The sequence below is a fragment of the Ailuropoda melanoleuca genome, chromosome 2 (genome assembly GCF_002007445.2).
Source record: "Ailuropoda melanoleuca isolate Jingjing chromosome 2, ASM200744v2, whole genome shotgun sequence".
NCBI classification, from domain to species: Eukaryota; Metazoa; Chordata; class Mammalia; order Carnivora; family Ursidae; genus Ailuropoda; species Ailuropoda melanoleuca.
In genome coordinates, this window is record NC_048219.1 from 21824807 (window position 1) to 21836926 (window position 12120).

General features: G+C 40.1%; 1 protein-coding gene across 9 annotated transcripts in view; it reads right to left on the bottom strand.

The window, feature by feature from the left end:
• GPBP1L1 (GC-rich promoter binding protein 1 like 1) overlaps window positions 1–12120 on the bottom strand; it is a 61225-nt gene that overhangs the window by 3392 nt on the left and 45713 nt on the right. For all 9 annotated transcript variants that reach the window (XM_034651691.1, XM_002919455.4, XM_034651686.1 and 6 more), the window contains 5 exons: window positions 11162–11234; window positions 9693–9886; window positions 1776–1916; window positions 963–1121; window positions 45–169 (listed from right to left, as the gene is read on the bottom strand). In XM_034651691.1, coding sequence (XP_034507582.1) covers window positions 45–169; window positions 963–1121; window positions 1776–1916; window positions 9693–9886; window positions 11162–11234 — 692 coding nt within the window. The remainder of the gene's footprint in view (window positions 1–44; window positions 170–962; window positions 1122–1775; window positions 1917–9692; window positions 9887–11161; window positions 11235–12120) is intronic.

A 12120-nucleotide genomic window follows, 5' to 3' on the forward strand; every position in this document is an offset into this window, starting at 1 on the left:
CTTACAGGCCACAGACAGCATGCCGTGATCTGATGTTCGCTTACCTGTGCTCTGCTTCCAGAGAGTGTGAGAGGACCTCCCCTTCCTCCTCTGCAGGGAGAGTAAGACCGTTCTGATGACAGCCTTCCTCTCCGTTTTCCTTTGGTTCAGGTGTGCTGTTGTCCTCCAACTGAAATAAGGAAAGGACACACTTGGCTCAATGACCCTTTGTGGAAAGATACACAATCTACGAGATTAACGAGTCAGAACCGAGGAAAGTGCTCTCCAAAAAACAACTTCAGCTCAGAGGTTTTCCCCATTTAAAAATAAGAACTTGCTCACCTTACTAAGATTTTAAGTATACCAAGTAGTCAGGATCTTAACTTCAGATTATGTCAATGGTGGGCAGATGCTACCAGATACTGATGCAGTGTCAATGCTCTAGTCTTCCTTAACAATTCGGACTAAAGAACTACTGTGTTCAGCTTTAAAAAGTTCACCTTCCTAGAGTCCCTTGCAGCTAGGAGATGCCATTTGACAGTTGGCCAATGTTGTACTCCTGGAAATTGCAGGGTGTGGCTTTTAAGAAAGCATTTAAAAAAGAGACAGACTTTATTCCCTTTCAGGTTTTTGGCTCCCTGTCCTTTCCATCACCAGAATATGGATGTGGAAGTAAGGAGGTGCATTAACCACCCTGGTCCCAAATAACCAAAAGCTGTACATTTCCTGATAATCCCAATGAGCTTATCCCCTTAGCCGGCAACCTCTAACCTTCCTGTTGGAGGATACCAAAAAACCCCCTCTTGTTTTATGGTTCTATTTGTCTGATTTCCTTATACTGCAATTAAATGTAATCCTAACTGATAAAAGCTTCTGTAATTTACCAACTTTTTACAGCACTGACCAATAAAAGACTTTAAAAAAAGTACATATACAAAACAGGAAAACCCCTCTGTTGCCCTAGAAAAACCTTATGCTCTTACATCCTCCAGCTTGTCACAGTCTCTGTTTTCTGAGAAGTCTCCATTCCGGTCGTCCTTCAGAGTCTTCAAGAACTCACTCTTCCTGTCGGTAGTTCGGCGGGTCAGCTTGGTCAGGCGAGAGGAGCTGATCTCAATTGGAGGAGTAGTGCTGGAGGGACTCTGGGCAAATACCACAAACAGGTTGCTCCTAACAGCAAACAGCAAGAACTGGGATTCTCTGGGTCACTTCTACATGGTACTGTTTTCCAGAATCTGGTAGCCTAATTATCACTCTTTTACCAAAAATAAACAATACTTTTCATTTAAATAAAGACCTCACCTTTGCAGGTTTTTTTTTTTTTTTTAAGATTTTATTTATTTGAGAGACAGAGAGAATGAACAGGGGGCAGGAGCAGAGGGAGAGGGAGAAGCAGGTTCCCCGCTGAGCAGGGAGCCCGATGTGGGGCATGATCCCAGAACCCTGGGATCACAACCCAAGCTGAAGGCAGATACTCAACCGACTGAGCCACCCAGGTGTCCACAGCTCTGCAGGGTTTTTGCAGTTAAGACTGTATGGCTTATACAGCACCTCTTTGATCTCTTATGCCAGTCTGACACAGCTGACCCCAGTCTACCAGACAGCAGCTACCCCACTCAGCTACTGCCCATCTTTGGATACAAAAGCAAATCACCAGTAAAGAAATGACTCTGAGCTAAAAGCACAGCTACAAAGGAAACGGAATGAGAGCTTTACACGTCACACCGTGTATCTTAGTGTAAGTCAATGAGAAATGGCAATTTTAGAAAAGGCTGCTTGGCTTTATCTTCACTCACCTCTTTAGGAGAGCTTAAAACTGCGCCACCAGCCAGCACTACTGGTTTGGTAACAGAGATTGGACTGGTAAAAGCAGACTCCCGGCTAGACGAAAGGGATCCTGATTTGTGTTCCATTCTGTTAGCCTTCCATGCACTGGGCTACATGGGAAGAAAGAACAAATCAGTGAGAATAAGTATGGAGACAGAAGCTCATTCTGGAAGATTACATAAAGCAAAGAGTAAAATGTTATGTGGGAACACGAGTTCCTAGAGCTTACCCATCTTAACACGTTAAGGAGGTATGCAATCTCCTTCTGAGGTTAGGCACTTGAAGGAAAAAAGCATCTGGGAACCAGAAGTGTCATGGGATATTAATAGGTATTCTCAAAAAGAGAGCTCTAGTTCAGTAAGTGTGGGAGATGCTGAGGTGAATAAACCTCAACCGGTTTCTTTACTATGTTATTTCTCAAAGCACTTAACTGTACACGTGAATTTGAGAGGCAGCATTTTCCAAACTTACTGGACCCTAAAATATTCTCTTCTTACGGCTGGCATGTTTGTTAACCTCTGATGTAATCCTGATTCTTAAAAAAAAAAAAAAAAAAAGGCTATTTACCAAAAACTTCAAAGACAGGAAGCTACTTTTCGGCCAGGGTGGGCAATGTGAATGGCCAGACAATTCTAGTTTGGTCCCTTCTTTGCTTGGCCTTGTGGACTTTAGGCCCATTCTGTCACTCTGTCACCGGTGCCAATTTGACTGGGCACCAGAATGCAACTGGAATATCCCTTTTTCTTTTCCTTTTTTTTTTTTTTTAAGATTTATTTATTTATTTGAGAGAGAGAGACTGAGAGAGCGAGCACATGGAGAGGTGGGAGGGGTGGAGGGAAAGGAGAGAGAATCTCAAGCAGACTCTACACTCAGCACGGAGCCTGACGCAGGGCTTGATCCCATGACCCCAACATCACAACCTGAGCTGAAACCAAGAGGTGGATGATTAACCAACTGTGCCTCTCTTTTTGAGTCAATCACACTATTTGAGGAGAACGGGAAAGATAAAGCCCATCAGTAGAGTAAGGCTGAAGCAAGTAAAAAATGTCCATTTTTCCAGAGACCGCCAGGACAAAGGAAGGATCTGAATGAAAAGAATTTCTTTGTTGGTACTGAAGAGGATACTATAGGCTTTAGGAAGGGAATTAATATAACTGGGTATCTACCAGATGACTGTCATACTGTTTTCATTCTTAACCCAATCAGGTATAATTATGACGTCAACTTTTTACAAAAAATGATACTAAAGTTAAGAAAGCTATACAATCTGTCGTTACTCAAGTAATATGTAGTATTGTTTTTTTTTGCAATGCCTCCAAAAAGGACATGCAAGCAGATAAGAGAGACAACGACCTGACTAGAATGGAGATTAATTTTTTTCTTGCACTGATGCAAATCTAAAGATGGCTGCTTGTATAAGGCTCATTATCAAAGATGACAGTCCCCAGTGGCTTCCGCAGAGTTGTAGACGGTTATCAGATGCTTTATCTTTCTTTCAACATTGGCACCTCAGGACACTCCAACACTTGGGTTTTTGCCGTCGTAGTATGGAAAGTTTACCAGACAGTGTTACATGCAACAGGACACCTATATCTCTGCCCAACTTTATTCCAATTTAATCTTAATTTTCAGCAACTCCAACACTATGCTATATAGCTGGCTGCTCACTGGAGAAAACCTGTGCCCCATGCCTTCTTTATTAGAGGGATTTTATACATACAAATCCATCAAAGTCAATCATAGATCAACCATGGGTTTTTAAAAACTGTCCTCTCCTGTCCTTCAAACTCCAAACCAATCCCAGCTCTACTTCAAATGATCCTGCCTTCTCATATCGGACTGAGAAGGCAGAAGTCACTCGATCCAAACTTGCCCCAATTCTCTCCTTTTGCACCTCAAACGCAATAGCTTCCTACCCCCTTTCTACCACTCTGCATCTGTTCTCTTTCCTTTCAGAATGTATCAATTATTTCTCTCTTCCTTCTAATAAGTTCTTCCCTTTTATCTACAAACATGCTAATACCCTGAAGCTAGGGGAAAAAACCCGGAACACTTATTTTCCTTTATACTATCACCCCCTTATTTCCAAGCTTTCCTGCCATCTTACACTTCCTCATTCTTACTTACTATCCAATTCTCTGCAATATTCATCTTTATCCCTATTTTAATAAAATAGCTTTTTCAATAAATAACCAAAAATCCTGTAGTCATATTTTATATTCCAAGGCCAGCTTTTAATTAAAAACAAAAATCTGGTTTTGGAGAATGAGAGATTGCTATTACCCATCTTTTCTGAACTTGTCCTCCTTTCCTTTCTGGATTCCCTTCAGTCTTTTCAGTGGATGCAGGGATTCTTCAGAGCTCTATCCTCAGTGTTCTTCTGTTGTACTCTATCTGTTTCTCACTTAACTTCATCGGAAAAACCAGTTATTTGTTAACCACTTAATCAATTTAAATTGTTGAAACCATGTAGAAAATATGTAAAACTGTATCTCTACCCCTAACCTCTGAGTTTTTATAAAGACCTCCATGACTGGGGACACCTGGCTGGCTCAGTTGGTTAAGCGTCTGCCTTTGGCTCAGGTCATGATCCCCGGGTCCTGGGTCCCTGCTGCTCAGCGAGGAGTCTGCTTCTCCCTCCCTCTCCCTCTGCTGCTCCCCGCCTCTTGTGCTCTCTCATTCTCACTGCTCTCTCTCAAATAAATTAAATCTAAAAAAAAAAAGACCTCCATGACTGGACTGGCTTAACAAATACTTCCCCCCACCAATTCCCAACTACCAGCCATATTTAAGCATTTGTGTTTTCCAAAACATGGCATGTTTTACCTTTCTTTTTTTAAGATAATAATGGTTCCTTTGCCTGGAGAGCCCCATCTACTTGCTCTGTAACAAACTCCTGTTTTTTTTTTGTTTTTGTTTTTTTTTTTTAAGATTTTATTTATTTATTCGACAGAGATAGAGACAGCCAGCGAGAGAGNAAGCCCCATCTACTTGCTCTGTAACAAACTCCTGTTTTTGTTTTTGTTTTTTTTTAAGTAATCCCTATGACATGTGGCTGGAACTCATGACCCCAAAGATCAAGAGTNACAAACAGGGGGAGTGGGAGAGGAAGAAGCAGGCCCACAGCAGAAGAGCCTGATGTGGGGCTCGATCCCACAACGCCGGGATCACGCCCTGAGCCGAAGGCAGACGCTTAACCGCTGTGCCACCCAGGCGCCCCCAAACTCCTGTTTTTGTTTTTGTTTTTTTTTAAGTAATCCCTATGACATGTGGCTGGAACTCATGACCCCAAAGATCAAGAGTCACATGTACCATGGACTGAGCCAGCTAGGTGCTCTGAACACCTGTTTATTTATTATTTATTTATTTAGATCATTTATTTATTTGAGAGAGAGTGAAAGGGAGAAGCAGTCTCCCCCCAAGCAGGAAGCCTGATGGGGAACTTGATCCCAGGACCCTGAGATCATGACCCGAGCCAAAGGCAGATGCTTAACTGACTAAGCCACCTAGGCGCTCCTCCAACTGTTCTTAAACTACTATTTACTGACCACTTAGGATGTGCCAGTATTATATTCCACGTACTTTTAAAACCTTAATTTCATTCTTTTACCACAATTATGTGACAGATATAATTAGCTTCAATTTATTTTTAAGGAAACAAGTTTAGCAAAATTAAATAACTTGCTGAAAATCACAGCCCTAAAGAGTGGCATGAAGTCTGACTCCAAAACCTGAATTCTCAACTTCCTCTCTCCTTTTTATTTATTTTTTTAAAGGATTTTATTTATTTATTCGACAGAGATAGAGACAGCCAGCGAGAGGGGGAACACAAGCAGGAGGAGTGGGAGAGGAAGAAGCAGGCTCATATTGGAGGAGCCTGACGTGGGGCTCGATCCCACGACGCCAGGATCACGCCCTGAGCCGAAGGCAGACGCTTAACCGCTGTGCCACCCAGGCGCCCCTCCTCTCTCCTTTTTAATCCTTCATGATGGGAGGCAATTTGGAGCACCGGAAAGAGCTCTGGATGGAAGTCAGACAAACCTGGCTTAAGAGTCCTGACTCTATCACTTTATTAGCTATGGAACCTTATATTACATAATTTTCTCCATCCTAGGATTAGAAGAGTAAATGTTATAGAATACGTGTAAAAGGCCTAGTGAAGGTCTTGGAACACAGGATGTCAACAAATGGCCTTTCCTTTTCCACTTCAAAACCCAGTTCAAATATGACCTTATCTATATAGAGTCTGAGGACCCTCTTCAGGCAGAGGACATTTATTTTTTACATCTGTCTCTCTACTAGATAACAAACTCTTTAAGATTATTTTGTGCCTCTAGTGACAGTTTTTAGTACACAGATACTCAATGTGTAATAACTGTTGAATGCCTAGAGAAAATGACTGGATAAATCCACATCTGGTTCCCAGTCATCTCACCTCTTCCTTCCTCTAATATTTCACATTTCACACACCCAGAACCACTCTCATCAACTTTTCCTGAAACCTGATCTTTCTCTCAACTCCAGTGAATGGCTCCACAGTTATCCGTTTCCCAGAGAAGAATGTGCGGTGTCCTGTCCCCTTCCCACTGTGCGCCTTTACTACCTCCCTTCTCTGCCCACTTTCATCATCCCTGTTGAGGCTTCATTACCTTCTGCAAGGACAATAAGAGCCCTTACCTTAGTTTTCCTATTTTCATTCTATCCTTGAGTTAGGATAGTCCTACACAACACAGCTGAACTAATCTTAAGCTCTGTTCTGACTTTTGTACTTGCCACTTTTTCACCCTCAAAAGTGTTCTTAGGTGTTTGAGGACATGACATTGTTTTAACTCATTTTTATACTCTCTATAGTTTAACAGAATGCTTGCAGACATTTCTTTCTTTCTTTTTTAAAAAGATTTTATTTATTTGACAGAGACAGCCAGTGAGAGAGGGAACACAAGCAGGGGGAGTGGGAGAGGAAGAAGCAGGCTCCCAGTGGAGGAGCCTGATGTGGGGCTCAATCCCAGGACTCCGGGATCACGCCCTGAGCCGGAGGCAGACGCTTAACGACTGAGCCACCCAGGCGCCCTGCTTGCAGACATTTCAAATGAAGTAACACTTATAAAACCTCTTAAGGAATGGAACAAACATAAAGTGTGCTGATAGTAATAGCTGTATTTTACTAGCACTTACTATATGGCAGTTTTAAATACTTCATAAAACCTCAATTACACCTCACAATAACCTTAAAAGATAGGTACTACTACCCCATTTTATAGATGATAAAACTGAGACTTAGAACTTAAGAAACTTGCCCACAGTCATACCACAAAGAAGGAGCAAAGTGGACTCTGTCTACTCCAAAGCCCTGTTAATTGCCAAGCTATACTGTTTCCTAGATAGCAGTTGCTCTCTTGACTTAAATTCACATTCTTTCCCTTCCACATCAGATGAACAAGTATCCTAAATCCTTTCAGAGATAATTCCACTTGTCAGTTTTACTCCTACTCGTTTCTTCCTAGGCCATAATTCTTTAATGACCTCTTTCAAGCATATTCCAAGGGCTTCTTTCTACAGACTTTCTTCATCCTTTCACTTAACTTTACTACCACCTATATTCTATTTCCTTTTACTGTCAAATCTTAAAGTTGCCATTACCTCCACTTCCATCCACATAATTCCAGAATCACCTGAAATCTTGTTTCATCCCGATACTATTCTCCTAAAACCTCAACTCAAAGGTGACCTAAACCTTTCCAATAACTAAGGTCAAAACCCTTATTTATTTTCCTCAACTTGTCAGCAGCAACTGTCAAGTGTTAACAACCCCAGTTGCTGTCTTAAACTCACCTACCCAGATTTTTGTGACGGTATACTTTTTTGATGTCTGAATTACAGTTTCTTAGTCCAATTGCTATATCGTTATTTTCCTAATATTTACAAATTATTAAATATTCCTCCAAGTTTTATTTTTTTTTAAAGATTTTATTTATTTATTTGACAGAGAGAGAGAGACAGCCAGCGAGAGAGGGAACACAAGCAGGGGGAGTGGGAGAGGAAGAAGCAGGCTCATAGTGGAGGCCTGATGTGGGGCTCAATCCCAGAACGCCGGGATCACGCCCTGAGCCGAAGGCAGACGCTTAACTGCTGTGCCACCCAGGCGCCCCTCCTCCAAGTTTTATTTTCCCATCCTTTACTCTTCCATCTTCTTTCCTTAGAGATCTTATCTACCCTGAAAGCTTCACTTGTTGCCACTAGGATACGGGCCCCTGGTCTGGATATTTCCCCAGTGCTCCCAGGAATAACTAAAATGATCATTCACTAGCCTTCAAATATTGCCAGTGTTTTCTGGGTTTAGAACTTGTATTTAACTACCGCTTCTCTTATGATGCGCAATACTCTCCAGGCTTTTTTCTGCCTATTCAAATCTGGACCATCCTCCAAAGATCAGTTCAAATGATAAGTTTTCAGCAAAATTTTCCTTGATGGTCATAATCTGAACTGAACACTAGTGTTTCATTCATTTAGTTATTCCAAATCTGTTTAGAATTTGTTATTAGCATCTGTTACTATTTTATTTCACACACAACATATGACCTTTCATGTTGTTGTATCTTATTATCCCAATCAGACTTTCAGCTCATGGATAGTCATGACCAATGCAGTACTTCTCTGTATTGCTCAGAACCACCAAACAGTGCTTACACACAGAGGAAAATGAATAAATGTTCGCTGGTTTTCCTCTCAATAACGAAGTAAATTCGAATTACTTCTGTATAGTGGCTAGAATTCATTAAAGCAATTATTATGTGCTTTTGTGAGGGTGCTAGGGATACAAATATGAAAAGGACCTGAAGGCTGCCCTTAAGGAGATTACAAGTAAGGAAATAAAGAGATGTAATTAAATGTTATAGATATGTGGTAAGAGACAGAGTGCTATTCAATCAGAGACATAAAGATTAATGAGACCTTTAGATATGTGTGATAGAAAAGGATTCCCAGAGCGCATGACATGAATTTGAAGGATGAATAATTCTCCAGGTAAGAGAAAGAAGAGGTAGTAAAATATAAAAGATGGATTAGGCTTAAGCTATAAAAAATTATACATGCCACTGCTAAGGAGTTCAGATACTACATTGTAAGATCAGGGTTGGTAAAGAACACCCATGGGCCAGAGGCCTGTTTCTGTATGGCTCATGAGCTAATAATTTACTTGTTACATTTTTTTCAAGCATTGTAAAACAAACAAGAAAGAAAGAAGAAAAGAAAAGAAAGGTGAATATAACAAAGTCCATGTGTTGCAGGTTACCAGCAAAGCCTAAAATATTTACTATCTGACTCTTTATAGAAAAAGTTTACCAAACCCTACTATAGATGGTCTGGGACTACTGAAGTGATTGAGGAAAGGATGTCATATATTCAAACTGTTTTAGGATGATCATTCTGGCAGTTCTGTGCAAGATGAATATAGAGAGAGGAGGACATAGAAGGGTGCACTACAATAGTACATGGGAGGTGACAAAGGGCACAGGACATCATGGAATAACTGACAGGGAATTTATAATTGCGTGGTACAGAGGAATGAGTGATGAGGAGGAGGAGGAAAGAAGAAGGCAATTTAGATAATCAGCCAAGTGATCAGATGGATGTTGATGCTATTACTGAAAACAGCAAATCAGAAGAAGCAGGTTTACGAGATGAAGCTAATGAGTATGAGAAGCGTACTAAAAATCCAGTTAGCAGAAGTAGAGAGTTTGGAGACAGTAAAATACTACACGTATATTAGGTACTGAATGAGTATCTGGTGAATGATTCAATGGGAAAAAATAAATTTACTAAATTTTTCCCTGATTTATTCCCAAACCTCTACTATATAAGGTTGTAACACTGATTCCAAATCATACCTTGGAAGGTGGTGGCGCAGGCTTAGGAACCAGGTTCTTATAGACACTTGGAACCATAGTTGATGATTTGTTCCCATTTGCATGATGAGATCCTGGTGAGGTGAATGCAGCGGAGAAGGCAGCGGAAGGATCTTCTTTGGAAACTTTTTTGATGACTAGCATTTTGGAGGGTTGCTTGGCACTAGGTGGGTTTTCTGTGAAATACAATAGTGAAGAGACCAAAAAATGTCAAATAATGGTTAACATGAAGCACAGTTTATATGAAGTCCTCGCTTTCAACAAAGAGCTGACAGCTGAATGTGAGGGACAAACATTTTCTGGTACGCACTTAACAGATATTCTCAAAAATGACACTACTTGGAAATTACAGGAAAAAAGCAGCATATGAAGCTAAATTCATAAATCAACCAGGAAGCCCAAAGGTGTTAGTAGTCCTTCAGGGGCATAACTTGTTTGGTGATTGGTGTGATCATTCAGGTACACACCAAACAAGAATATATACAAGTATGGCAGTTCCTGTCAGCATGGGAATGGAGAGAGATGAGGAAATTGGGGAAAGGAAGCTACCCTGGGACCTGCTGATGAGGCAAAGTGGAGCAAAGCTTTACACTATTAACAAAGGGGAAACGGTACAACAAGCAACTTTAATCCTATAATTCAAGAACCAAAACCATTATTTAGATATACTAAACCCTCCCAGTAAGATGCCTAACTACTGAACAGGTCTAATGTAGGGACTAGGAGAGTCTCATTTGTAAATGACAACGATTCTAAAACTACAGATCAGGTTTGGTATGAAATACACTGAATGTCTCTTAATTTTTTATAACGCTAGTTATTCCCAGCACGTACACGTAATCATGTGTATTTATGTTTTCATCTTGCCCTCTCCAACAATCAACATTTATAACTGCCAAACCTGCTCCCCCATTCCCCTTAAACAACAACAAAAAACCCAAAAAAACCCCTCAACAATTGGAACCTGGTTTAACAAAATTGTCTGCAGGATTTGGTATTATACAGCCTTTCAAAGAACACTTTAGAAGACTATCTTCTATCTACTAATACGAAAGAATGCTTAGAAAATACCATTATATTTGCCTACCAAATATTTAGGACACAATTATAGCACAAATAATTCAATTTAATTGTTATAAATTAATTAGTTATGTTAATTAAATATTACTTCTCATAAGCTTTAGATAATTCTCCCTTTGCCTAAAACCTGCTTTCAAATTCGGGGCTCTACAAGCTCTCAATTATCTGTATTATGACTCCACTACCATTACATTTCAATGGTATTTTAGGTGGGCACAATAAGAGATAATAGGTGTTAGTTACCATGTGCAAATGGATGAGATGAGAAAAAAAGAGAAAGAAACAAACAAAAAAGAGATAAAGAATTTTTGCTCCTCTCCATGCTAAGAAAAATTTAAAGTTGTGCCTTTAAAATGGCAAAATCTACCTACCCCACACTCCAGAAGGGGTCCCAATAGGTCTGCATGGCTGATTCTGTTTGCCAGCTTCTGGATTCAAAGAAGGCTAGGAAAAAAGGGATATTAATGGTTGATAAAGAAAGCTAATCATTTTGGCACTTTTCACAAAGTAGCCATCACCACGGAACCTATCCGATAATTATCTATCAGCAGCACTTATTTAACGTTGTATTCAGAATCAACAAATAAGCAGAAGATACTGAAATGCTAAATCAATAGATCTTTTATCAATCTTAGACTCTCTTGGGTTTCATTTCCTTTAATGTAAGAGGATTAAAAATTTTAAAAAAAATAAACAGACTAAATGTGCAAGTTCTCATCTTCTGATAGGATATGTACGCCACATAAGGTGGCACAGAAAACTGAATGGACAAGAATGTAGATCACTTTTCTCAGATTTCAGGACAATCTGGTCAGTGACATGTGTAGTATGTATAGCTTTTCTAAGACTGCTTTAGGGCAGAGGCAGACAATGTGCCAGGGACTGTGCTAGGAATACAAAGGCAATTAGGACAATTAAGAGGAGCCCCTGTGCCCACAAGGGTCACAGTCCCACTACAAAGATATATACTTGTAGACAAATAAGCACAGTAAAAGGTTACAGGTGGTAACAGGTATATGATAAAAATTTATATTCTGGAAGAAGGAACAGTCAATTTCACTTGAAAGAGAAGTGCTATCAGAAAAAGGTTTCATTAGAGGTTTGATGACTAAGAAGAATTCTTAAAGATGCATTCCAAAGATGGAAAATGGGTGACTCCAGGAACAGAATGCTCAATGAACACCAAGACGGGAAAGCATGAAAAAGAAAAGAATATTCAGAGATCTGCAAATAGTTTAGAATTAGTACTGGGGAAGGAGGGAAACTTTCTGTAGTGAAAGAGATGTCTGGCAAAGTAGGCAAGAGCCAGATTTTTTAGGGAGACTAAATT